This window comes from Apteryx mantelli, chromosome 5 (assembly GCF_036417845.1).
Source record: "Apteryx mantelli isolate bAptMan1 chromosome 5, bAptMan1.hap1, whole genome shotgun sequence".
Taxonomy (NCBI): domain Eukaryota; kingdom Metazoa; phylum Chordata; class Aves; order Apterygiformes; family Apterygidae; genus Apteryx; species Apteryx mantelli.
In genome coordinates this window covers 35,987,153-36,012,840 of record NC_089982.1, presented here as the reverse complement: position 1 = coordinate 36,012,840, position 25,688 = coordinate 35,987,153, and the positions used below count along the sequence as shown (strand labels likewise).

Genomic DNA, 25,688 nt, shown 5'->3' with positions numbered 1-25,688 from the left:
CACCCACCACAACTTTCCCTTTCTTCCCTTCCCTTTCTAACTTAAGATGTGTTGTGCTGTGACTTCGAATAGTATCTGTGAGAAAGTAAATAAAATATTGTGTCAAGTTTGGTTTGGGGCTGAGTTTAGTCTTTGATAACTGAAGTTTCTTTGTTCATGGGTTTCTTGCACAGATTTATCTTTTTGGTTACAGTCAGTTGAGTTATAGTTTCCATGCTCAACAACAAGATTTACAGTACTAAACTTTATGATGACTAATTAATTACAAATTACTTTTTCATAACAAGTTTGATCTGTGCAGCATTTCTGTAGTTTCACAATTTCTGGTGTGGTTGTTAGATTCTTATAAAGGCCACGTAAGCATATTAATGATAACCACAACTGGTATAGTATTTAGGATGCCTTGTGTAAACCATTTCCTTAAAGCATTTGTTCCCCAACAGCTGTGTATTGGTGATGGTGTGTCCACTCAAGTCCTCCATCTCCCATGTAGCTAGGTGCTTTGTTCCGCGGTGATGAGGACCTTAGTCCCATCTCCATCTGGTGCTTGAGCCTTTTGCCTGGCTGGGTGCTGCCACCGGCTCCTGGACCAGCTCACCTACAAGCTTGTCGCTTGTCCGTGAGCAGCAGGGCAGCTACTTTCACAGCAGGGGAACATAGGAAACTCAGTTTGTTTGGCTCATTCTCACTCAGGTATTCAGTTGGCTGTGAGTAGATGCCAAGAATGAGATGGGCTTAAGTGTGAGGCCAGTACCAGAGACGTGGGCTCCCTTTGCAGCTTGCCTGTGGAAGGAAAGCATTAAGTCTGGAGTCAATGATGGAACACAGGCAGCAGAGATGGGGAAAAGAGGGGATATACAGATTGCATGGGGTTAGAGAGAGATCCCAGGGGAAGTAGAGAGAAAGAGAAAACAAACTCTTTAAGAGGAAAAAAGTCAGCATCGGGAAAGTAGTTGAGATTTTCTCAGCAATATTTTTGCTACAGCTCATTGAGAGAAACACAACAACGAGCAACAAAAAAGCCCTCTTCCTCCCAAGGCATCTGCAGTTCTTTGAAAGGCTTTATCAGGAGATGCACCCTGCCTTCTCTTTCTCCCAGTGGCAAGGAAGGAAAAGGAGCTGTTGTTCAAGTTCTAGTGGGAACATTATGAGCAATTGTGTGACCAGTTCATACATGGTATTCGTGGCCAAAGAAACTCTGAATGAGCAGATGGAAATTGGGCAAAGTGATAGATGAGGAGAATTAGTTATTGTTGTTTGTGGCTGCTCTCACTGCCCACAATTCTGAAACTACAGGAGAGATCACACAGAATGCGATCTGAGCATTAAATTAAGCCTGAAAGGAGACACTCAAGGAATTTAAGATGGATTAACTTAAGGTGTAAAGTTTGAAGCATATTATTATGAAGGAGGATTAAGCTAAACGGAACAAATAACACCACTTTTGAAGGAATGGCCACACAGCGGATTCAGTACTTTGGCTCCACTCCTTTTCTTACGTAATGTTCTTAAAAGTCTCCATGTAGATGCATGCCTTTATATTCCAGATGTTCACATTCTCAGTTTTCCATGCTGTAAAGTAAATATGTTGCATCAGAATTAGATCTTGATTATTTTTCTTAACAAAAAACTGGGGTAACGTAGAATTCTGTTTTGCTTTTTCCCCACAGCAGTAGTGGTGTTTGTGATGACTTGGCAGTATTTATTCTTAGACGAGGCATTCAGTAAGCAGGAAGTAACTTTGTTCATGTTATGTCTACGTGCCCTAATTTGTATGAAAAAAATACCATCCCATTCCTCTTAACATGTGAGCCATTTTATTGCTTTACTTTGTTGTTATTCTTATAGTGTTGGGATATCTGGGATGCTGGCATCTAAATTTTCCCAAAGCTCCGTAGCCTTTTATTTTACACTATATGGATTAAAATCAAATGCACTGTTGAATAGGTAAATGCTCACAAAATGCTTATCTTGCATTAAATATAGTCATAAATTAATTGACATAACTTGTAGTAAGTAATAATTTGTAAATAAGGAATAAATTGACTGAACTGATTTTCAGGAGGGAAGCTGATTTGAAATTACGTCTTTGAGGTACGTTAAAGAAACTGCTTAGTAACTAGTTCTGTGTGTAATTTTGTCACCTACAAACAATGTCATCAGGTCTTCCTTGAGAGGGAGCAAGAGAAATGAATGTTTGTAGGTAGATACAAGACTAAAGAATAAACAAACAAAACTTTTACTAAAAGTCTTCTGTTTAGGCAATCATCATCCATAAAAGCAAAACAAATACAAAGAAAAACATGAGAGGTAAAATGTCACAAACAGTGCAATGTGAAAAAATAATGTTTTAAGTCAGGATACTTTTAGGTTAGCTATCACAGAGAGTGTTTTGCCGTGCTGTTTAGCGAAAGCATAAGAAACCCAAGACAAAACCTCAAAATGTTTCATTTTGTTTGCTGTGTGGCTTGTGGTATCAGATGAAAAGTCTGGCACTTCTCATGTCTGTGCACGTCAAACTAAAGTTGGTAAAGATCCTGCCTAGATTCCAGCTTGCAATTTGGGGATAACAGCTAAAGGTATATTTTTACCTGACTGTGTGACATCTGCAAATGAAGCTGGACTGACTTTCTGTCTTTATATGATGATGGTAGTAGTTGGTTTATATTCTAAGGTTGGAGAAATTACCTTTGGTGCCCTGTAAAAGTAATAACAGATGTAACATGCTATTCTTATTTTAAATTCTGCTAGTCTGTAGGCTTCTGAAATGTAGTAAATTAATGGGTATTTTTAAAATACAAATGTCCCTTCAACACTTGCCTCTCAGCTTCAATACTCCTTCAGTATTCCTTTGAGTCTTGTGGGAGCCACCAATACTTATATCCTGGATTTGGGTTTGGTAGTTTCAGGGGAAGAGAGGGGAGCAGAAGCAGCAGGATGGAGACCGCTCTCTGGGGTCTTTCGGGGTCCTTTGCCCAAGGTTACCTCTAGCTCAGCTCAAACGTGCCAGCAGCAGTGTGGCCTGGGGGCAAAAACAACCTGTCAGGCAAGAGGATCTCAACAGTTTTGGAGGCACTTGCACTTGAATCTTGGCTGCCAATGGTTCGAACTGTCCCCCAGTGCTGTTGAAGGGGCTCCAGTGTGGGAAGGAGCCTGTTGTGGGGAGCAAGGGCTTGTTTGCAGATCCTCCCCTATGGCATGGGCAGACCCTCAGTCTGCGAGCTCAAGCCTGAACCCAGGCACAGTCCTGGTGGCAGCATAGTGCCGAGACGCCTGCTGGCCTGAGGCATCTAATGCCTCATGGTGCTTCCCGGCCCCACGGACTGGCTCAGCACACCCAGGCTCACGCAGAGGCGGCAGTAGCACAGCAGCTTTCAGTCTGCCCGTTCACATAAAGCGAACAGCATGTGTAGTTGTACAAATCCTTGCTTTATTCTGCAGGCCTCGTTCATATGATAGTCTGATCCACATTAGAAAGGGCCACTTTGTGTGTTAATAAGCACTCGACCAGAGTAAAATATGCAAGCTGAGTTTGTTCTTTGCAGCAGTGACTTTTGTGTTTGTCTTCAGAGCTTAGTAAAATCAGCAGTGGTTCTGTTCTTCTAAAAAGAAGGCCAAGTGGTATTTTAGTCAACGTTCAAAGCGTTCGAAGACTATTTTCTTCTATTCTTTTTCTTCCCTGTTGTCCATGATGCGTAATAAAAATAAACAAACATGGCTTTACTGCTACTATGGAAGAAAAAGCTGGAAGTTCTTAGTCTCAAGAAGAGGGTGGAGCTGGGAAGAGTGTAGAATCCATATAACAATGGGGAGTCCGTTATATTAGTATTAAAGAGGAAAATAAAATCTGCTCTGGCCATAGTGAAATAAAACACCAGGAAGATTACATAAGTCTTTGTTTGCACACAGTATGATTTTTCTCTTTCACCAGCCAATTTGTATATTTGAAAAGTCAGTTGCTTGGTTAAAATAATTAGCTGAACTTCATCTAGTTCCTCAATTATGTTAAAAATGTTTGAAGAAATATAGACAATTGTTGTTGAGCAATTAAAAAAAAAAAGTAGTGGTCACTGAACAATTATAACGCCTCGTCTAAATACCCACATATATATCGTACTTTCAAAGTGAGACAGGCGATTCTCAGCGACTCTTTGCTTTAACTCATGGTTTGGAATAGCATCTTTAGAAATATAGCAAAATCCTAATTAATTCAGTCTGGAACTAATGCAGGTTAGGTTAACCTGAGGTTGCTTAAGAAAAGAGCGTTAAGATCTGAAATGTATCGTAGCATATTTAAAGAAAAAGATGTAAACTGTGAATACAAATCATGTAACCTTATTATTTTATTAGGCGTCACACAAAAGCTTGTATTAATGAATAAGATTTTCATATTCATACTCCTTCATTCCAGACTATCACAGATGATGATTATGGAAAATCATACACAATTTTAAAATACGTTTTAGTGTTTTAGTATGAGACCGTTGCAGCAATTTCACTAGTAATTCCCCATAGGAAGTCTGGTGTAGTATATTAACATGAACCTCAGTTACTGGAAAATAATTTCTCTTCATTTTTGTTGTTTGTACATGTTCATCCTTGGAGCTAAACCTGCTGTATTTTCAGGAAAAATAATCAGAGCCTTTGAAATGGAGGCTACTCGGGAGGCCTCTGTAAGTGCTGGCATGGCTGATGCACTAGTCATCCCAATGGTCTCTTGTAGCCCATCCACAGCATTAAAATTCAAACTTCTCAATGATATAAAGGCAGTAACATGAAGTTGTGCGTTTTATTTTATTTTATTAAACCACTTCCTCATTTTCCAGACCTGTCAGCTGTATTTTCACAGGACTGCAGTATATTTGGGATGAAAAGAGTCAAGATTTCTGCTGGCATGGTGCAAATTCCTGATGCCAGGCCTTTGCTGGCTCACTGACTAGCATGTCATGGGCAGCAGAATCCTTTGGTGTGCCATGAGCCCGAGTCTTCCCATTTTCTGTGGCTGCAGGCAGTGTTGGAGGCTTGTGCATGAGCTGTGGGTTGGGGTCCACTGCCCTGAATGGTCCCTGCTTTGTGTGTGCAACTGTCAGTGCTCCTTGGTCATCCAGTTCAGTTCATCTCTGCACCAGACACGTTCACCTGATTTTCTGCTGTACGTTGGCTGAGCTGGGATATTTCATTTAAAACGTGGACGTAGTGAATGTAGCTTCCCCTATTGCACCAGTTCTGACCTCTTTAGCAGGCTCATTTCCATGAGCCAGGGCAGAGCTGAACAAACACTGACAATCCAAACACTTCTAGAATGTTTTTGCTACTTCAGTAACATCTTCAATGTATAAAACTCAAATGAGATTTCTTTTTATTTCTGCTCTTTCAGGGGGTGGGCGGGGTTGGTCATTAATGTCATCTGTAGAGTGCCTGGTAGCTAAGTGAAATCAGCAGCCACTTCTGAATGACTTAAGCATTTAGAAGGGCTGTGCCCACAGTCCCCCAAAGCTAATTTGCAGTATTTTTTTCTACCAGGGGCAAGCTAGCTACATGGGGTTGGATGGACTCCAGCTTCATCTCGGTAGTCCCCAGCTCGTTACCTGATATGAATTTCAAGGCTGCAGTTTGTCTTACTGACCTCTGTGATGAGGGCTTGATTTCCAGTTCGCACCTCACTTTCCTAATGCTTGGGCTGCCACATGCGCTTTGTGTTCTCACATATTAATCCTCTGTTTTGGGTTTTCTTTTTCTTCTTTGCAGGGAACGGATGCGCCAGTCTGCTATGTTTGAACTGTGCCAGGGGATGCACCAGATCAGTCTGCAGTTTGTTCGCTTGCAGCTTAGCTTCGAGGAATACACTATAATGAAAGTTTTGCTGCTGTTAAGCACAGGTAAGTTAGATTCATAGTTACATGAGAATACTTGAAATTATTTCAACTCATGAAGAGGTGCAGTGAGTTTAACTAGTGTAACAAGAGAGCCAAACTGTCTCCAGCAGGGCCACAGGAAAAGCCTGTTTTTATGGTTTAGGATTTATCTGCAGATTTCTCTCTGTTAGCACAGGAACTGTCTTTGTAGTTTGAATGTGTCATATGTATTGGGAGGACAGGAGGGGCTGGGCAAGGGGCTTCGGCCCTACTCTCTGTATGTGAACTGCTAAGGTCAGCCACACATACCATGTGCCTGCATCCATGAAGCGGGGTGGCAACAGCTGTGTTATCTTGCACTGTGGGGATTTGGGAGAAATCCTGACTCAACACTCAGCCACCAGTTTGGGTGACTTAATGGCACCTTCAAGATCAAAAGATGTCCATTCCCCATACTGCAAGATGTGTACTTTTCCAATTGCCAAGTAAAATGAGAATGGTAAACCCTTTTACAGTGCTCTGGAAGTTTAATAAATGATAGTGCATGCTCTATTATTCTCGAGTGTCATGCTTTGTGGGTTTTTAGGATACAAAATTGCATCATGGTGTTCATCACAACAATGTGGAGTTATTAGCAGATGTCTTGATCTTCTCTTACTAAAAATATTCAAAAACTCCAGCCCCATTGTGATTGTATAAATACACAGACATTTTGTATGTGACTTTTCCACTTGTCTTAATGAAAAAGCCAATTACCCGTAAACAAGCTTTCTTCTGTATAATCATTCTCTTTTTTGTGGGATTCACTCAGTGACATCATCACAAGATAACGCATCAGCTTGATTGGTGGGAATTTATGATGTCACTTCAGGGAATTCATCAGACAAGAATTCTCCCAGCACAATTAGGCCCTATGTGGTGCTGAGCAGGGAGAGGAGGAGCAGGAGATCAAAGGGGCCAGCTGCAGTTATTCTTGCTTTCACTTGCAAGCTATCAGCAGCCGGAAGCAAGCCTGAAGCTGCCGTAACCTGGGTCAGGGGCTGCTGTGGCTCATGCCGAATAGAGCATCTCCCAGTTTGGTGCCGAGCGGAGCTGAGCACACCCTTCAAGATCTCACTGTCTTCTCTCGACTGGGTTATTACCCCATCCTCTGCCCCAGCGAGCTGAGAGAAGACATGAATCGCAAGCGACTAATGTTAGTCTTGTTGGTGAGTGCAGTGCTGGAAGGCGCTCCTTGCTGAAACCACAGAGGACTCCAGAGCTGGCTGATGCAGCAACTGATTTAGATATCCAGGAGCCTCCTGAAATCACCAGCAGTGGTGTGGGCATGTGGTTTCAGGCAGGGTTAGATGCCTGCAAAGGGGTTTGTAGCATCCAGCAAAGCTGAGTGGCAGCCACTCCAGGTGAGGCGGTAGGACAGGCGCTTTCTCCCTGTCTGTCATGTCTTTTGTTCTGACCTCACCCCGTCCCACCCAGCCCACGGCTCTGTGGTTGAAGTGCCTGCCTTTGAAGGAGGACATGACAGTACAATTTCCATCCCTGCTGGAGGGGATTTGGATCCAGTAACAGAAACCTTCTCAGGCTGTAAGTTTTCTGGGCTCGGCTGTCTTGTTCCCCCCTCCCTCCCTGCCACTGAAACGTTCCAGTTTACCTGGAGCAATGGCACCATGGCAGGAGAGAGCTGGCATGGGCCAGGCAGTGCCCTTATGTCCCAGCCATCTGAGTGGCCGCCCAGGACGGGGAGGGTTTGACCCCCAGTTCCTCCTCCACCAAGCCAGTGAGTGTGATGGTGATGTGTGCCCAGGGGGTCTGGGGTGCTCCTGAGGGAAGGTTTTGGGTAAATGGGCTTCTTTGAAAGCGGTCGCCTCTCGTCTTCCCAGAAATGGCTAGCAGTTCTTAATGTCCATGTGCTCCGGGGCATTTAGCCCTCCAAATGATCTTGAGAACATGCACAGATTGGAGATATGGCTCTGCTGCTTTTTAATCGGCCCAATACGGGAAGAATCTTTTGAAAAAAAAACTAAAGGCATTTTAAAAATGTGGCATTATCTCTTTAAGATAGGTATTTATTATTCTGCCCTCTTGAGAATATTAACTAATGGCTTTAGTCATTATAAGAATCTGTTAGGTGAGATCAGCCTAGCCAGTTAACTTCAGCTGGCTGGTTCCGTTTGAAATGCACACCGTGGTCACTAGAAAACCTACTAAAAATAGTTGTTTTGCGAGATCCAGGATATCTATGTAAAAGAGAGAAAGAAAGGAGAGCAAAAAGGAAATGAAGACAATAATAATACCCAGAAAATGTCATGTGAACAGCAGTAAACCTAATTTCTAATAATTGTACCTTGATACTACATTATGATAGAAAACATCAGGTTCGTTTTAATTTAAATTTTTTATTGAATCATGATGAGCAGAGTACAAGTTATTTTGAAACTTTCATGATGACCACATCAAGGAAGTTTCACTCCTTTTACATGTGGAAGAAACCACACATTACAACTCAATTGTTTTCTTGCTTTCCACAGACCATAGATTTTGGGAGCTTGCCAAAAGCGTTGCTGCATTTAATAAGTAAAATCAGAAACACTGGGCAAACCTCCAGAATTTCATGTTTTGCCTGAGTTCTCTTTATTTGTGGTCTTTCTTTCTTTTTGTCTTAATAATCTGGCTGGGATGATAGTATAATAATTTTCAGGCAGAGCAGTAAAATACATAGAAGTAGACAATGAAAAAATGGCTCTAACTCACAGTTTTAAGCAGCATTTAGGAATACAGGAATACAGACCTGTAAATATTAAAGAAACTGTAAAGCCCTTGCATTTTGTGTAAAGGCCATAGTATATTCCGGTGGCCTTGCTCATCTTGATTGGTGTCTCTATTTTCATTTGGCTTGGACTGTATTTGCAAATCTGTTTCAGACCATTTCTTCTTTCTGTCAACTGACTGATTGAAAGATTTGGAATTTAGAATTTCAAATGTAAATAGACAAGAGCAATGGCAATATTTACCAAGTGGTGGACAGGTTGGCACTGTTACCCTGTAGGATTTTTCTAAAGATTCTTCCTTGTGCCTCCCTATATAGCACTGGATAAGTCCTTGCTGGTCATGTAGTGGTAGAGCTCCTCCTTGTTTCCCGTTGCTAAATTGCTCTAGTAGTCAGCTAGAAGATACTGGTGCTCTTTCTTAACACTTCTCCACTTAAGCAATTTAGGTGGTTGTTACATGCTTTTTATGTGATTTCATGAGATAGAAGGCAGTTTTTAGGATTTCAAAGAGAACAGATCAACAAGACAATTTCTGTCAAGATGTTAAGTCAGAATAAGTGAAATTGGAAGGTCACCTTTTTCTTTTTTTTTTTTAAGTGACCTTCCATTTAGCTTACTTTGACTTAGCTTTCAGCTTTCTTAGAAAATAAACTCACTCCTGTACAGTGTAAAATTTTATTTTCCTTCTGTGGACTAGCATTAAGAGATGCAGAGTATATTTGATGGTTAAGCAGTATTTGACCAATCCAAGTATTAAAACATCAGAACATTTTGCATAATGTTGTTGGTAACCTCTTCAAGGGTTTCCTGGAGGCCTGATACACCACCTGTTTGGTGCAGAACCTATTAGAGTGAAAAGCTGTTTGCAGTCTGTAAAGAAACAGTATATTTGCTTGTGTAGTTACCCTTGCTGAAGTCAGCTACTGTAGAAAGTACCAAACCTATTTGTTTTTAGCCCATTTGTGAAATGATCCTTTTGGTAGATGAGGATTTAGGACATTAGAAATGTTTTTATTAAAGGCTGCAATTGTATGTCATGGTCAAACACTGGGTCAGGATTCCTGTTTGGAAAATAGTCTTCCATTTAATGCAGAATAATGGCTTTGTTTGTTCTAGGTGTCATGCAGATGCTTGCTAACATTCAAAAAAATTTAGATGTTACTTGGTGATATAAAAACATGTAGCTTGCTCTTGCATTTCCACACATAACAGCTGTGATTCTGTACCTTCCCCTCCTTCCCCTAAGTGTGGGTAATCATTTAAAAATGATAAATCACGTCTTCAACTTCTAAAGAAATATTCTTGATCCATCTGCTATTTTTTGTGGTTGGGTCATGTTAAAAACAGTTTCAGTGTGAGGACTGCATGTATTGTATTTTGGAGATGTTATCTTGTCCTCTGCCTCAGCTAAACCTTTTGCAATCACAGATCTGGAGAGGATGCTTAAATCACTTGAAAATCTGTATGATATTGTTGATTCCATACCAATGTCTGTAAAATAATGGACGTTATTTAAAGGTTTAATTCTTTCATCCATTAACTAGTGTAACTTTTAAGTATGCACATCAAAAGAATAAGCAATACAGTTAATATTAATATAAGACTGTCTTTTTAATGACAGTTCCCAAGGATGGTCTCAAAAGCCAAGCTGCATTTGAAGAAATGAGGGCAAATTACATTAAAGAACTAAAGAAGATGGTAACTAAATGTCCAAGTAACTCTGGGCAAAGCTGGCAGAGATTCTACCAACTGACTAAACTTCTTGACTCCATGCATGATGTAAGTATAACTCCTCAGGGAGTGCAGACAAGTTAAGCAAAAATCTCTCCATTAAGGTAAACCAGCAGTCTTTAATTGTGTTAACTCACAGGGAGAAAAAAAAAATCCTCATTTTTAAAGCAACATTTGAGAGAAGTTGTTAGCAGACAAATTTAAGGACAGCTGCCAACTAAAATAAGAAAATATGTCATTAAGGGCTGGGTTCTGCTGCCTTCTTCTTTTGTTAAATGGTAGTGTGTTCCTCCAGTGATCCTGTTAATGTCAGTATAGGTCAAAATTTGTGGGATTAGAGGCTATTTTACAGGAGAAATGGTATTAGACTCTGACCCTAAGCTAGACATAGTGCAGGTACGCCACGCGGAGCGCCCCCAAGTCGCTCCACAACAAAAGGTGCAGGATTCATGCGTCATGCATCTAATATGGTGATGTGCTGTAAGTGTTGAATTAATCTGGTCATCTTTTACAGCTGTGATTCTAATAATGATGACTTTAAAAGATATATTAAGACTTTGGAGCCATCTTTGGTATTTGAAGCTTTAATTGAGCTTTTCAAGTGTAAAATTCATTGAATTGTTAGGTTATTTCTACCTTCCTGTCTCGTTTCAGTGTGAGGTTTGTCTTTTATATGCATCTGGTGCGAGATGTGGTCATTGACTTGGGAAACTAAAAGTTTGGTCTTGAAACACCTGGGCTATTGGTGCCTCATCCTAGAGGGGCTCTGAGGGGTTGCGGCTGGTGTCTAGTGCATGGGACTAGCTTGAGATTTCAGAATGGGTGTCCATAGTGCCAAGCTGTTGAGCTGGGAACAACCCGGTCCTAGCTAATAAAGTGGTAAGTGCAGAAATATCCTTCTCCAGATCTTATGCATGTGGCTCTGAGCGGCTGCAGGGGTGTCTCCGTACGGGAAGCCCCCTGGAGCGCACCTATAGCCCTGGCACATGACTCCGCATTTTCTTTTCCAATGGGGCTAGAGGCAGCAGGACACTCCATCATCTCCCGCATCCCTCACCCCCTTCACGTCACGCTCCCCACACAGGCAGCCAGAGACCCCATGTTAGTGCCCTCCCCAGCATGAGGGATTTCCAGCATGCGTCTCCTGCCTCCAAGGGAGAGGTCCATGCGCTGGCCCACTGGCGAGGATGGGCAGGCCCTGCACCGTCCGTTCTGCAGCTGTGCCGCTGTGTGGCACGTAGTGGGAGGCTGCTGGGGCCAGAGAGAGCTTTAACCACCGTTTGGGTAAAACAGAGGAGTCCGGTGAGCAGAGGCTGAAACCCGGTAGCATGCATGAATGGCCTCCCAGGAAAAACTGGTAAACTGTGCAGCAAAAAAACAAACTGTTCAACGCCATCTTAGGTGGGCAGAAAAGTAACTTTGCTTCAGGAAGAAACTACAGCACTTGCTTTCAGAGTCTGCATATAAATGTACTTCTTTGTACTCAACTTACATTTCATTTTTGTAGAGACAGTACAGTACAGTGCACTTCAGGTCAAAGCCGTATAAGAGCCTGAGGTCTGTTTACAGAATGTACATATGGAATTATTTTTCAAATATTGTTCTGTTGTTCATTAAAACATTGAAAATCTTAGTGGGAGGCAGAGAGAGTATTATTAGTACTGCAGTAATAGCTCATTCTTCAGAGATCAGGTTTCACTTGTTCTGTGCCAACAAAGGAAGTTGTAGTGTTTTAGCGGAAAGAAAAGGGGATGGGTGATAAAATCATGTGCAAGATATTCACATCTGAACCTCAAGGCAGTTAACAAACCCCTGCATTTATACAGTTTTCTAATCCTCTTCAAAATATGCAGTGTCTATGATTTGTTTTTTACGATGGATGTGTTTGTGTGCTAAAAGTGACCAGATGATAGAATCACACTTAGTAAGAATACTACAGCGTCTTATAAACATTTCCAAAACAGCACTGTTAACCACTGGGAGCTGAACTAACCAGAGGAAACACTCCTTCAGACTGCTCTGGTGTTTTATTTAATTTTTAATTAAGCTATTTTTACATTACCTTTGTGTTAATATAGTACTTTATAATACAGGACTTCTTAAAGAAAGTCCTGTTGTCAGCATTCTCCTTTAAAAAGACTAGTTGTCTACACAATAGTGCTTTCTTTCAGAGATGTTACTTGAGACTTGTTCAACAAAGGCACTTGTTTATTTTTCTCTTTAAAACTGATTTTTCGCTTTCAGTTTTTGAAATCTTATCAGAATAAATCTAGAGCAGTGGTAATACTAATGAGAACTGAGAATTACTCTTTTCCCCCCTCTACCTCTTAGTGCAGCATTTTTCAGTTTTATCAATGTAAATGCAAATTTTCTGCTAAAATCTTCAGTATAGGAGGAACACTTTTCAGCTGGCACCTCTGTATTTTTAACTTATTCCATATGATTTTAAAGGATCAGAATATATTTGGTGCTGAGTGGTCTAACTAGAGCTGAAGTCCCACGTTTATATGCTGCTGTAGCTACAGCATTGGCATTTACAGCACAAGCCCGAAGGGACTTGGGTTGAATTCATGCTTATTCAGTCCTCCTGCTGCCTCCAGCATTTTCGTCAGAGCAAAGCAGCGTCTCACCATTTGTGGAGTTCGCTTTACCTGGGTACAGCACTGCACAATAAGAGAATGCTGCTTCTTGGCACCTTAACACTTTAATCAGTCTTATTTTTAAATAGTCTTTCTGAGGACCTTGTGAAATAAAAGCATGTCTGAATATCAAATTACAGTCTGCTTGGCTTATATAACATGAGGAAGAAAAAAACCCAAACGATGGTTTTACATTGCTCAGTGTATTATGTCATTCATCCACACAGTGAACATATGTGCAGGTAGAAAAGTGCCGAGGTGAGGAAAACAGCAATTTTCAAGAAGGCCAGGTAGGCACTTAAATATTTGAAAAAATCAGCAACTTTCTTTAATGATCCATAAAGCCACCAAGCACAAAAAGCAAAAACGAAAAATAAGAGATCAAAGTCCATCCTGAGCAGACAGGCTAATAAACATGGTTTCACACACACGTGTGCACACACCTGCACTCAGCATTAAGAGCATTTCTGCAGACTGCTGTTTGCTTTATGTAGCACTCCCGTGCCCTGAAATGTGCCTTTCTTGCATGATGGGGCGTGCAAGCAGTGGTTTCTGATACGGTAGGCGCTAGCTGACGATGTCGGTCGGGTTATGCCGTGCGCCTTTCCTCTCCCGTGGTATGAGACGACAGAGATGAGCTGACTGGTGTCATTTCCTTGTTAGCGCATTGCAGCTCAGCCGTGCTTGTATAGCTGGATCCTAGCGCAGGGATCTTTGTGAGTGTTGTGGGCAACAACATAATCAATATCATTTCCTTCTCATAGGGATTTTATTTTGACTGTGGTGACAGGCCTGCTTTAATCATTTCATGAAGCAGCATTACGTGTTCAGAACTGTAGGGCAGCAAGGACAACTGATCTGTTTCCTTCACCCAAAATGTGAATGCTTCGCTCCTGTGCCCATGAATGGCCATGCACATTTCAGCAAGAGAGATAGACAGTATTTGGTTGTAGGTGAACTGTATTATGTGATCAGACAAATGGCATGCAGGAACATTAGAAACAGATGTATTACGCATGGTATCAAAAACTTCATTTGGATCCTCCTCAACATCTCCTGTTGGCTTTGGCAGGAAGGATTGTATCTTGCATGGCAAGCCTCATTTCATATGTAGAGTTTAGTGTATGGTCAGGCAGTCTGCAGAACAAAAGCTGAATTTGGTTTCAATCTGGCTGATACTAAACAGACTTTGAGTTAAGAGGGCTTTTGTTTTGATGCCATGACATTAAACCCTAATGTGAACCTCCCCTTGTCTTGGCAAGGCAGAGCACTGCACTGTCATTTGCTTGTTGATGTTTTCTGCCAAACAAAAATAAATTCTTTAAGGCTCATGCTGCTGAATAATTAATTTTTTATGGTTCCTGAAGGGAATATTTTATAGCTGAGGTGGATCTTTCCATAGGCTGAAAGAGCCAGGATTACACTCGCTGAGAAAAGCTGACAAGGGGAAGAAGGGCACAGATCCTCAAGGGGTATGTTGCCTGGGCCCGCTACAGTACATGCAAATGTGCCTCTGCAGGTGCTTAGTCCCACAAATACGTAGCCACAGATGAGCTCCTCAGCTGTTGCCAACACCTTTGGGTGCATTTATTCCCGCTACTGGTTTGCCAGTGTTTTGTCCCACAGCTGATGAGCTGTTTGGAGCCTTGTTTAGTTCCAGTACCTAAATTCTCAAAGTAGGCATTTTCTCTGATTACGCAGAGGCTAGATCCAAGCCCTAATCCCTGTGTGGCCCCCACAGAAAACAAGAGCGATATAAGAGTGTGCGTACCTGTGTGTTGTGGTAGCTAATACGTGTCTGTTATGTGAGAAATGTATTCCCAGCTCCCTATGTAGTCTGAGGGTTGTCTTGCTCAGTTTCTCTTGGTTGGATCTTTTCTTCTATATGTTAGTAGATGTTTCTTGGGTGAGGACCAGAACTCCCCTCTTCTCAGCAGGAGAGCCTGGGGGAGACTTGCCCAGAATTTATGCTGGCTGAGGGCTCAGGGCACATCAGCGGTGCACGGTACTGCAGTTTGAACGCTTCTGCCGAGTGCACAAAATGAGTTTGACTCAGGTTTCTCCGCATCCTGTCAAGGCGTTAAGCACTAGACTAGTTGCGAGTGCTGTGGTTTCCCTGTACATATGTTTATGAAGAAAAAAAAAAAAGGTATCTCCTAATCAGAAAAAAGCACCTGCCTGGGCAGAACCAGGTTCCATGTTTGCTCAGGTTAGGTACTTCGAGTGCCTAACCCCTACACCTAGGTGGATTCAGAGGCTTCATTCCTTGGACTTTCCCCCTGTGTTTTATGTGAAGCTTTACTTGTTGGGTTAAGAGTTCAAGATTTTATAAGGAACAGAGCAAGCAGAAATTAGCCACTGTGACACCAGGGTACATACAGACCTCTAAGAATCAGAGTGGCTAAATGAATCATCTCAAGGTGGAATACTTTACCTCCTGAGCCCTCAGAGTAATAATTAATTTACATTTCAGACTGGGGGAGAAGAGTAATATAGGTTTTAATGGAGTAGCAAGACCTGTCTGGCAATGTTTTTCCTTAACCTTGTCAATCCTAAAACATGAGTTTTGCATCCACTGCTTGAAGGGGGAAATGTGGAAGATTGCAGTGGTCTCAGATTCAGCAAGGGCTCTTAGCCGCCCCGGGGAAGGAGACTGGCTGGCTCGGCTTGGTGCTTGTTCCTTACCAGGGCAGTAGGCTCCTGCTCAGTTTGAAACATGCAGGTTTTTGAAAGCAAGAAGTAAAATACTGCTGCTCAGCTGACTGACAGCAGCTTGTCCTTTCAGGGAGCCTGGCTCAATACAGTAAGCCTTCGAGGCTGTGCCCTTGCATAGTTTGGAGCTGTAAGATTGTCTACCCATGCACACGGTTGTTTGGTAGAAAAAGGCAGGTGTGCATTTCTGAAAGGGAAAAGTGAAGGTTTCTGGAGTGGCGTCTTTGTATGAGAACACTGAGACTTTATCAGTAATAACTAGCTAATAATAGCAAGAAGTTACTCAGCATTGTGTTGTTACTCAACTATTGTCTTAATTGCTATATCAGTAGGCTTAATCACAAAGATACTCCTGATACATGTTAGAGAAGTGACTGTAGACTTCCATACCACAGTCAGAGATTGCTAGAGATTTTGTAGTCAGAAAGCGAATTTGGCACAGAAATATGCATCCTTGCAAATGAGGCAGTTTTTACTGTTTCTGAAAATTCAAGGGCATGGTGAGATTCCCAAACTAAAATCTAATTTTTGTGTTGCTGTAAAACTACTGCAAGTACTTGAGGGTTGTTATAACTGTGTTAACTTCAGGGACTTCATTGAAGGATACATTTTTCTGATTTTAAAGAACTGTATGGTGAAAAAGTCCATTTCATAGAAATCCCACCCTAATAACAGAGTGTTATTGTTTAGTACTGCTGTTTCTCAGAGGCATTTAAAACAGCATACAAATGCAAAGATTGAAAAAGTACAGATCTCAGAATTACAAAGACCACTGTAGCCTTAAAAGCATTTAAATGCAGCCCACTAGAGTAGTGATGAGAGAATGATTAATAATTAATGACAGAAGTGATAAAGGGTTATAGCTAACAGCTGATAATCTTGCCTCCAGAAGAGCTGCCATGTCTTACTGTCACCCAGCTGATGTGGAAGTAAGAATTCAGACCTTTGTGTCTGGATCCTGGCATCAGAGTTAATGTTAATTCATTTAGTGGTATTTGTCTCCCCAAAAGAGGTCATGGAGTTTCGGTCCCACCTACATACAAAGCCAGTTTTTACTGCCATCTCCACAGTGAGCTGAACAACTACCTAATCCAGCTGTAGGAAGGATGTCCTGGTTGCGCGCATCCTGAAGAAGTGGGAATTATTGTAGTGGTGGCCTTCCCTGCGCTGTCTGTGCTCAGCTAAGCTGTAACGCTTCAAGAGTGTTTCAGTAACTACAACAATCAGAGATTGTAAAAGTAAGTTTCTAGTCACTATGGCACGATTTGTGAAAATGGTGGTGCTTTCATTCACACTGCTTAATTATAGTGTTGCCTTTCACACGCTGTATTAAAGATGCTGTCAGCATTTCCAGTATGAACTCCCAGAAGTAGAGGGTAGGAACCGTTAGATAAAATGTAGGTATGAATTCTTAAACACTGATTTTACAGTCCTTTGAAGAAGAAAAACCAGCAGTATATTTGATACAGAAAGATTGTAAGCCAAATGGAGAGGTGCTAGATAGCTTGCATTATCTTACTGAGTTAGAGACCGTTTGCAACCTATGGTGTGTCAATTGCTATGACTGTGATGACAGAGCCTACATATTATGAAAGCAAGCAGATCTTTCATTTGCTAGCTTATTGGAAAGGGAACTTCTCTTTTAAAGCAAAAGACTAGCTAAATTATTTACTTGTTATAAATCAAAACTGCACCAAAAAAATGCTGTTTGGGTCACAGGGGCAGATACTCAAATGTCAAAATTAACATCACCTATGGAACCTGAATTTTTCATCCCTTCAGTGCATCTTCATGCCAAGGTTCCCAGACAGGGCAGGGAAGAACGATCTATTAACAAGCACGCAGAAGAGCACTGCTTGTTGCTTAATTCTCAGTCTTCCTTCTCCCAGTAGTTACTATTTCTACAGCCTTCTCTAGCTGACCTTATAGTATTGTTTACATTTTAGTACCTCTGAGCTGGCCTTTGCTTCTCCTACATTAATCTTTTTTTTAAGTAGTGCTAGAAATACCTCCCCAACCCCCAAACCTGTAAAGCTTTTAAGGCTACAGTTTAAAAGTTTCTGACCATAGTCCAGTGTTCCTTGTTAAACATAGGGTGTGCTTCAACTCTGAGTTCTTAATACTGTTGTTTTGTTAAAGTAGTTATTACTAAATATGTTAAAATTGATAACTGCTTAAGAAAAGGTAACAGAAATTATAAAGTTACCACAAATAAGAAGGTCAATTCATACAAGGCCAAAAATTTTAGAGGGCTAAATAGGTGTAAAATACATTATCGTTAAGGTTCCAAAACCATGTATCACATGATAGGAAGTTCTAGATTTTTTTTTTAATTGCTGGGTGAACTTAACCTTTGCTCCTCTATAGCGATACTTGTAATGGGCATGTGTCACGACAGTATCCATGATCACATCTTGTGCTTTACCTATGGGACTGCTGCATTTATTGTATAGCATGGATTATGCTGTCTTCATGAATGTTAGTCAGTATTCTTCATTTCTCCCTTATTCCACATATTCATCAGCTCTCTCTCTGTATATATACTGAATACTACTAAAAGCTTCCTATGAAGGCAGAATTAATAGTTTCCTCATAGGCTTTTCTGGGATACCTACTGCATTGCTTCAAAGGCCTCACCAAAAAATTAGCTGTGCAAAAGTCAGTGTATTGAGGCAGGAGTTAGCTTGAATTTCAGAGAAAGTGAGGCAGCAGCACAGAAGGGCTGGGTGGGCAAATCCTGACAGGGCCCACCCCAGCCCCATCGCTTACCTTCAGTGATGTCAAACTACTCATGTTCACGTTTAGGAAAAGCAGGACACTTAGCAGGTCACAACCAAGGTGGCGTTATGCTGTGAGGCCTCATTTTGTTTGCTTAAGTGCTGGGCGGAGAGCGTGTAGTGGATGTGTACCGTGAGGCAGTTGCCTTCGTTCTTCCTCTTTTGTTTTTGTGTACGTTTGGAACATTTTCTGCATACGGTATAGACAGAAACAGCTTCCTTTTAATGGCTATACGTGTTTAAAATGAACATCAGCATTTTTTTTCCTTAAAAACAAAATTATGTCTATGCTACTTATTTAGCATGCATCTCTATGTAATTAATCAGCACTGCCTGGTGACGTGCTAGATCATCAGGAACGAACAACGCGCTAGCAGACACACTCCTGCAGGGCTCAGAAGCAGAACTAGGCATGTGTTGAAGTGATCCCAGCACTTCCTGCACATTGTTTATAAATTCTTAATGTATTTTCAAGAACACCTGTGAAAATACTGACAATAAATCATCCATTACACAAGGAGATAGTCTGTCGTTGCCTGTGCTATCTTGCAATTTTTTTTCCAGCCTTGCAGAGATACACTTTTACCTACTATATCTTTAACCAGGACTTTGTTGGGGAGTTCAACTCCTCATTTAAGAAATGATACAACAGACTTGTATTTGATAAACTACACAAGCAGAAATGGTTTAAGTGCTCTGTAAAGACGGAAGGTAGCAAAATTAAGCAGGACATAAAATTTGACTTTCTAAATAACACAGGCTCTACTATTTCTTCAGTGAAGTAGCACCAGGCAATCATTTGGTGAGCTGTGGTGGAAAATAATAATGCTAAGCGAAACCTAGGCACCTGCCATTCACTAGTGCCTCAGAGGTTGACTTCCTTGCTTCTCAAATGACTTGCACTGCATTTTGCTAAAGGAAAGATTACAATGGCTCCAACATATTGTAAGTCACACCAAACAAAAAACTATTTTTGAAATGACATTGTCATCTTTTTAAAGATCATAAACAAGTATTTCTTGACTGTAACAAAACACTATGTAAAACTAACACAGCAAAAGCTTGCATACACGTAGGCTGAGCTGTGAGATTGCTTTGCCATGTTTTATTATTAAATTAGAAAAATAATCCCCTGAGCAGTGAGGCTGAACAAGGTCCTCTGGCCTTCAGAATTCTCTTGCTCTTACAGCGTGTTTGTTTTACAGCAAAGATAAGCTGCAGTTTGCAATTTTGTGTGGAGAAAATAGCACCAGACAGATGAAAAAATTAAAATGTGCAAAAGCCAAAGTTAATGTTTACTTCTTGCAGTGTGATTAAGGTTCTCATAATGCATAGTCCAAAATGAGGAGCTGTAACTTATAAAAATGACAATGAGAAGAACAAAATTTGAGACAAGGTAGAAGTTGGAGTAAATTTATTGGTGTTTTTAAGATATATGGTATTTTTTTTTCCCCACACGTAAAACAGCTGATGGTACCGGTAGGCCATTTACTGTTCTGACTTACATTCCTCTTTGAAGGAATGCGAGTTTGGTGAGAGTGCCTTTATTAGGATTACTAAATAGCTGTCAGGTGCCATTTGGGAAAACTTTGATATGGTTTGATCTGTGACAACTTTTGCCACCTGAAATAAGCCAAAGGACTGCCAGTGCTAAGTATAAGGTGCAGTTTTGTTCTGCTGGCAGTCATGCATTAATAGATAGCTCCATACTTGTGGTGTTAAAGTTTCCTTCTTGGTCACTGAGGGACTACTCAGAAATTTTTATCTTTAAAATTCTCTTATACTCCAGGCTTCGCCTCAGCATTGTACTTCATAGATTGGGAGAAAGCATGAGTGTGCTGTTAGCCCTCAACACAACAATGGAGAACTTGCTCAAGTGTCTTAAAAAGAAATACTTCTCTAAATACTGCCTCTGTAGTTGGATGGGTAGTAATAAGAAAGAGAGAGAGAGAGAGTGAGAGTGTGTGTGTGTATAAAAAACTTTATATATGACTAGAAATGTTATAGTTTTATCACATGAACAAATTCGTATGACTGTGATGCTATAAAACCCACAATGCTACAGTGTGACACCATATTCATTCTGTTAAGCCTATATCATTAGTTGCTCTGGCAGCTTTAAGTTGTGGCCTCTGCAGAGTGCACTGAAGTTAACCAAATAATCTGATTTAATGAGCATGTATCCAGCTGAAATTTAGGGATATAATAATGTATGGCAGATTTTTTTCCTTGTGCAGAAGGCTTTATTTTCATTGACTTTACCTATACTTTTCATGGTGGCCCATTGACTGTTAGTGAAAGGAAAAGCAATTACGCTGAAAAATCAAATCTGTGATATCTTGGTTTCTCCTCATTATCTGATTTGTAACTGGTTAGGTAGCACTTTGGAATTTGAGTTCTTTGGTTTGAGTTCTGATTTTTAACCCTTGTAATGGACTACCAAGTTAGAGTAAGATATCATTTCTTAGTACTATCCATTATTATATGTTATGTTTTACTATTATATATTTTATTACAAGCCATTGTATGCAGAATTCTGTGCATTTTTCCTAAGAACTGTTTCTTTCTGTATTTCAGCTTGTTAGTGACTTGTTGGAATTCTGTTTCTACACCTTCCGAGAGTCTCAGGCACTGAAAGTAGAGTTTCCAGCCATGCTGGTGGAAATCATCAGTGACCAGCTACCAAAGGTGGAATCTGGGAATGCCAAGCCCCTGTACTTTCACAGGAAGTGATAGAAAATGTCTTAAATGGAAGAACTTTGCCTTAAGTTTCCCTGTGTTATTCCACACCCATGAAGGACCCAAGAAACCATATTTTAAACATGCTATTTACACTTGTTCAGCAGTCTCTGAATAGTCTAAAATCATGTGAAAGGTTTGGGGAATGGAAGACAGTTGACCTGGATTTGGCAAGACCTAGATGTTTGGAAATTACCCCTTTACCCTAAAACATTTAGAAAACGTTCCTGATCCTCTGGATGAAAAGCCATATCTAGTCAATAACTCTTTGATTTTGATATTTTAACAGATGGAGTTTTAAATATGCCATGTAGTTTCTGGTATTGTTTGCTTGTTTTAAAAGGGTTCAAGAACTAATAAGAACTTTTTAAAGCTTACCCTTGGTTTGCACATAAAACGTAAAGTCAATATGGGGCATTAATATTCTTTTCTTGTAAAAAAAGAAAAACAAACAAAAACTATATATACATACACACACACACGAACACACACACACACACACACACAACCCTAATGTGTAAAGTAATAACAGAACATTTGGTGTGGAATACTCTGTTATCCCCACCTGTGGCATTTGTTATCCCATATTATCCCATCATAGCTGATATACACTGTGTTAAGTAAGTGTCCATTTACTATTTAATTAAGGAGGATAAAATGTGAAAACAAATGCCCTGGTATCAATTTATAGTATCTATTGTGCTGGCTTTACAAATAATTTTTTGCAGTCTTTTGCTGTACTGTACATTGCTGTATGTATAAATTGTGAAGGACCTGAAATAAGGTGTAAGGAACTTTTGTAAATGAGACAAAAATCTTTAATGGTTAATAGGATGAATGGGAAAGTATTTTTGAAAGAACTCTATTTTGCTGGAGACTATTTAAGTACTATCTTTGTCTAAACAAACAAGGTAATTTTTTTGTAAAGTGAAATGTTCTGCATGCATAATGAACCGTTTACAGTGTATTTAAGAAAGGGAAAGCTGTGCCTTTTTTAGCATCATATCTAATTTACCATCCTACAGTATCTGTTGTAAATAACCACACTTAACCTTTTTCAGTTTTATTTAAGCCTTTCTCTTTTCCTCTATATTTTTCTCCCTTTTGTCTCGCGCTTGCAAGTGTATGTGACTTGAGCACATCTTAGAAATCCTGCTTCATATTTCTGTAGGAAACTACATTATGTTGTGTTTGCCACTTTACAGAGGTTTCATTTAACAAGACAAATTACAGTATCCCCAAAGCTTTTGCCAGCTTAATGATATAGAGAGTTCTTGCCCTCTATTCCCTCCCTCTCTCTCTCTCTCTCAGGGGAATAAGGGTGACTAAGACACTGAATGATTTTTCTTTTTTTATTAAGGTTTCCCAAATTGTTTGTTTCTCCTTTGATTACTGAATACATACAACATCTTAAAAGGTCAGATTATTATTTCAGATTGGCCATTTCTGATTATGATGAAGGGAACATGCAGATCATTCCAGTAAGTATACTGAACAGATTTGTACTGCTGAGGAGCGATGGTAAGGTACCGATAAGGGCAGATTAGCTGAGTAGAATTTTTAGTGATAAACTCAAAACATGTTTAATTTTGTAAGAATTTTTGTAATAACCAGAATACATCTGAAAAAACAAGTGTTCACACTACAAGTTCAACTCAGTTGGTCTGATTTTGTCTCAAGAATGTATTCTCTAGAGTAAACTGCAAAGAAAAACTTTTTGAGGTGATTTTCACTGTTTCACAATTTATAAGCAAATACAGAATTTTGGGGTAGAATAGAGGACAGGTGAACTTTTCTGAGGCTCACTGTTGCTACCATATGCTAATTTAAATAGAATGGTTTTTCAGAGTCCTAATCCATAGTGTTCTCTCTGGGTGACACTGATATTTTTGAGCTATAGTTGTCTCTTGACCAGTCAGAATGTAGCATTTCTTTTAAATGGTGGTCTAATAAAAATTATGTACCCTTTCTGATTCAAAATTTTGAAGTGTGCTTTGGTGCACTTAAGACAGTCAGTGCTACTTGTCTTTTTAAATGACACCTGCCTTATGCAATGGGTAATCTGTAAAGACTGTATTCAGAGAGGGGTTTTTTATATATAAATATATACATACATATATTATTTGCATTTTGGAAGTCTAATTCATAGGCAGATCTTCAAATACTGTTCTGCACAGCAATATGAAAGCCAAACTTCCAACATGAGATACACAGCATGCAGACTGGTTGTTTACAGTAAAGGAATAGTCACACATCCATCCTTTCATTTACCCTTTTTTTTTTTTTTTTTTTAAGTCTAAAATAGAAAATTTCAAAGCCAGGTTTTGGACGAATACAGTCTGCAGCAGCTTTTTATATTAACAAAGTTACTGCCTCCTTTCCTGTCTCAAAGTACTTTGCTTGATTAAAATAGCAAAGCCATATTCTACACTTCACTGTTAAATGCCTGTCCCAGTCCAAATTGTTGTCTGTTTGCTCTTATTTTGTACCTTATTACTTTTAATCTTGGTTTGGTACAATTCATAATTCACAGAAACGTCATATAATTAAACACACTAAATTAGTTTTAAAAAGCAATTTATATCTTTATGCAAAAACGTATGTCTGTCTTTGCAAAACAACTGTAAGCAGATTATAATAAATCCTTTACTTTAATCACCTGTTGTTTATGAAACCATTCATTGATTATTATTTTTTGGTAGAGATCATTGAAGTAATAGATAAAATTGGATATAGATGTTGTAAGAGGCAGTATTCTCTTATCAAGGACACTTAAGCAGAATAGCCATCACTTTTTTTTATCTAAACCTGTACAGCAAAAAAAAACAAAAAACAAAAAACTAGTTTTTAGCTACCAAAAGTTATATTATTTTGAATTTGTTTAGAATGAAATAGGCATTTGTCTCCTGCAAAATACAAGACAAACTAAAAACATCTTTTAAAAGTGGGCTTCTGTTCATTGAGATAAATTATTTTGTTGTAAGAAAGAATGGGGATATACAGCAAGAGCATTGTATACACAGTTAAAAATGTAAAATAGTGTTAATGTACTGCAGTGGGTATTTCAGGAATACTACACAGTGTGCAACTGAAGAGTTGCACAAAATAAAATAGACTAAAGTTTGCAATATCAAAATCTTATTAAAAAGATACTTTACAATCAATAATGCAAAAAGCTAATTCACAGGGTGGTGTTTTTCACTGACTTGTTTAAACATTTATGAAATTAAACAATTCTACAGTTAATGCACTTTTAATTGTTTATTAAAGATTTGACTTTTTCTTTTTTTAGAGCAATGTTTTCAGCTGGAGGTCAATGACTTGATAAAATAGACAGCAGTTCTGAGGCCAGGAAGCTCAGAGAAATGTTTAAGAATTCTTGGAGTTTAACTAGATTCCTGGATGAAAAATAAAAGCAGCCAGCAGTATGGTGTAAACAGTAAAATCTATGCATAATGATGCATTTATAATTAGGGGTTTGCTTCTGTATGTTTAAAGCTTTTTAAATAAATAGAAAATATTGTTTGGTCTTTATGTTAATGTCTGCAAGTACCTATTTTTTTTATATAAATTGTACAAATATACATGAATTAAACTGGTTTGATTGCAAGTATTTCTTGCACTTTAATCTCAGCTAGCTGCTGGTGCAGTGATTTCCTTAGAAACAAGCTTCTATGCATTTCCAAACAATATTAGACAACATAAAATAACTAACAATATAACATCTTCCTACATCTCAAAATTTGTTTGGTGTTTACCAACCTATTCATTTAGCTTATCGATGCACATATAATGGGCTTTAGCCAGAGAGCAGCTGCTCACCCTGCAGTGTAAGAAATGCCTTGGAGAGTTTGCTTCACTTACTTACTCTGGACAACTGTTTTCCAAATGAAGTGCTGACACTATTACACACGTGCACACACACACACAAACACACACACACAGAATATCCTACTCGAAGAGAAAAAAAACAGCAATCATCTTCAATATCCTCACGTTTGCCTTCCAGTTTCACTTCATCTAGTGTTGTGAGACCTACTGAGCAAGGTTAAAATTTCTCTCATGGACATATAGATTGTCTTTTTTACATACACAACATTTCTCAAGGCAACAAATCAAACTGCCTTCTCAGAGTCAGGTCTTTTTCAATTATATTAACAAAAAGTTAGCTAAAAGGGAAAGACAATTCTTGCTGTGCTTGTTCGTTCTGTGCACTGTCGCAGACGGTTGCTGCAGAGTGCTGCATGAAGCTGTGTCTGTCGTGCAAGACCCCCATTTAACTGCAATTTGTTTTTTACTAACAAGTTACACAAACTTTTATTTCCAAAAAAATCTTGTGTCTGCTTTCTGTTAGCTGAACTGTCAGGAAAGAATATAGAGGATCAGCAGTGTTAAGAAAAACTTCCAATATACTTAGAAGGCAACGTATCTGTCATCCGCTGTTCTAATAATGAGAAAATGCTTTCA

General features: G+C 39.6%; 1 protein-coding gene across 4 annotated transcripts in view; it reads left to right on the top strand.

The window, feature by feature from the left end:
- Positions 1–24,834, top strand: part of NR3C2 (nuclear receptor subfamily 3 group C member 2) — a 229,885-nt gene extending 205,051 nt beyond the window's left edge. For 2 of the 4 annotated variants that reach the window (XM_067297802.1, XM_013951706.2), the window contains 3 exons: positions 5,749–5,879; positions 10,245–10,402; positions 21,060–24,834. In XM_067297802.1, coding sequence (XP_067153903.1) covers positions 5,749–5,879; positions 10,245–10,402; positions 21,060–21,215 — 445 coding nt within the window. In that variant the 3' untranslated portion in view covers positions 21,216–24,834. Of the gene's footprint in view, positions 1–5,748; positions 5,880–10,244; positions 10,403–16,800; positions 16,853–18,809; positions 19,243–21,059 lie in introns of those variants that run through there. The other 2 variants (XM_067297803.1, XM_067297804.1) reach the window with 2 other exon arrangements.
- The last annotated feature ends 854 nt before the right edge of the window (positions 24,835–25,688 follow it).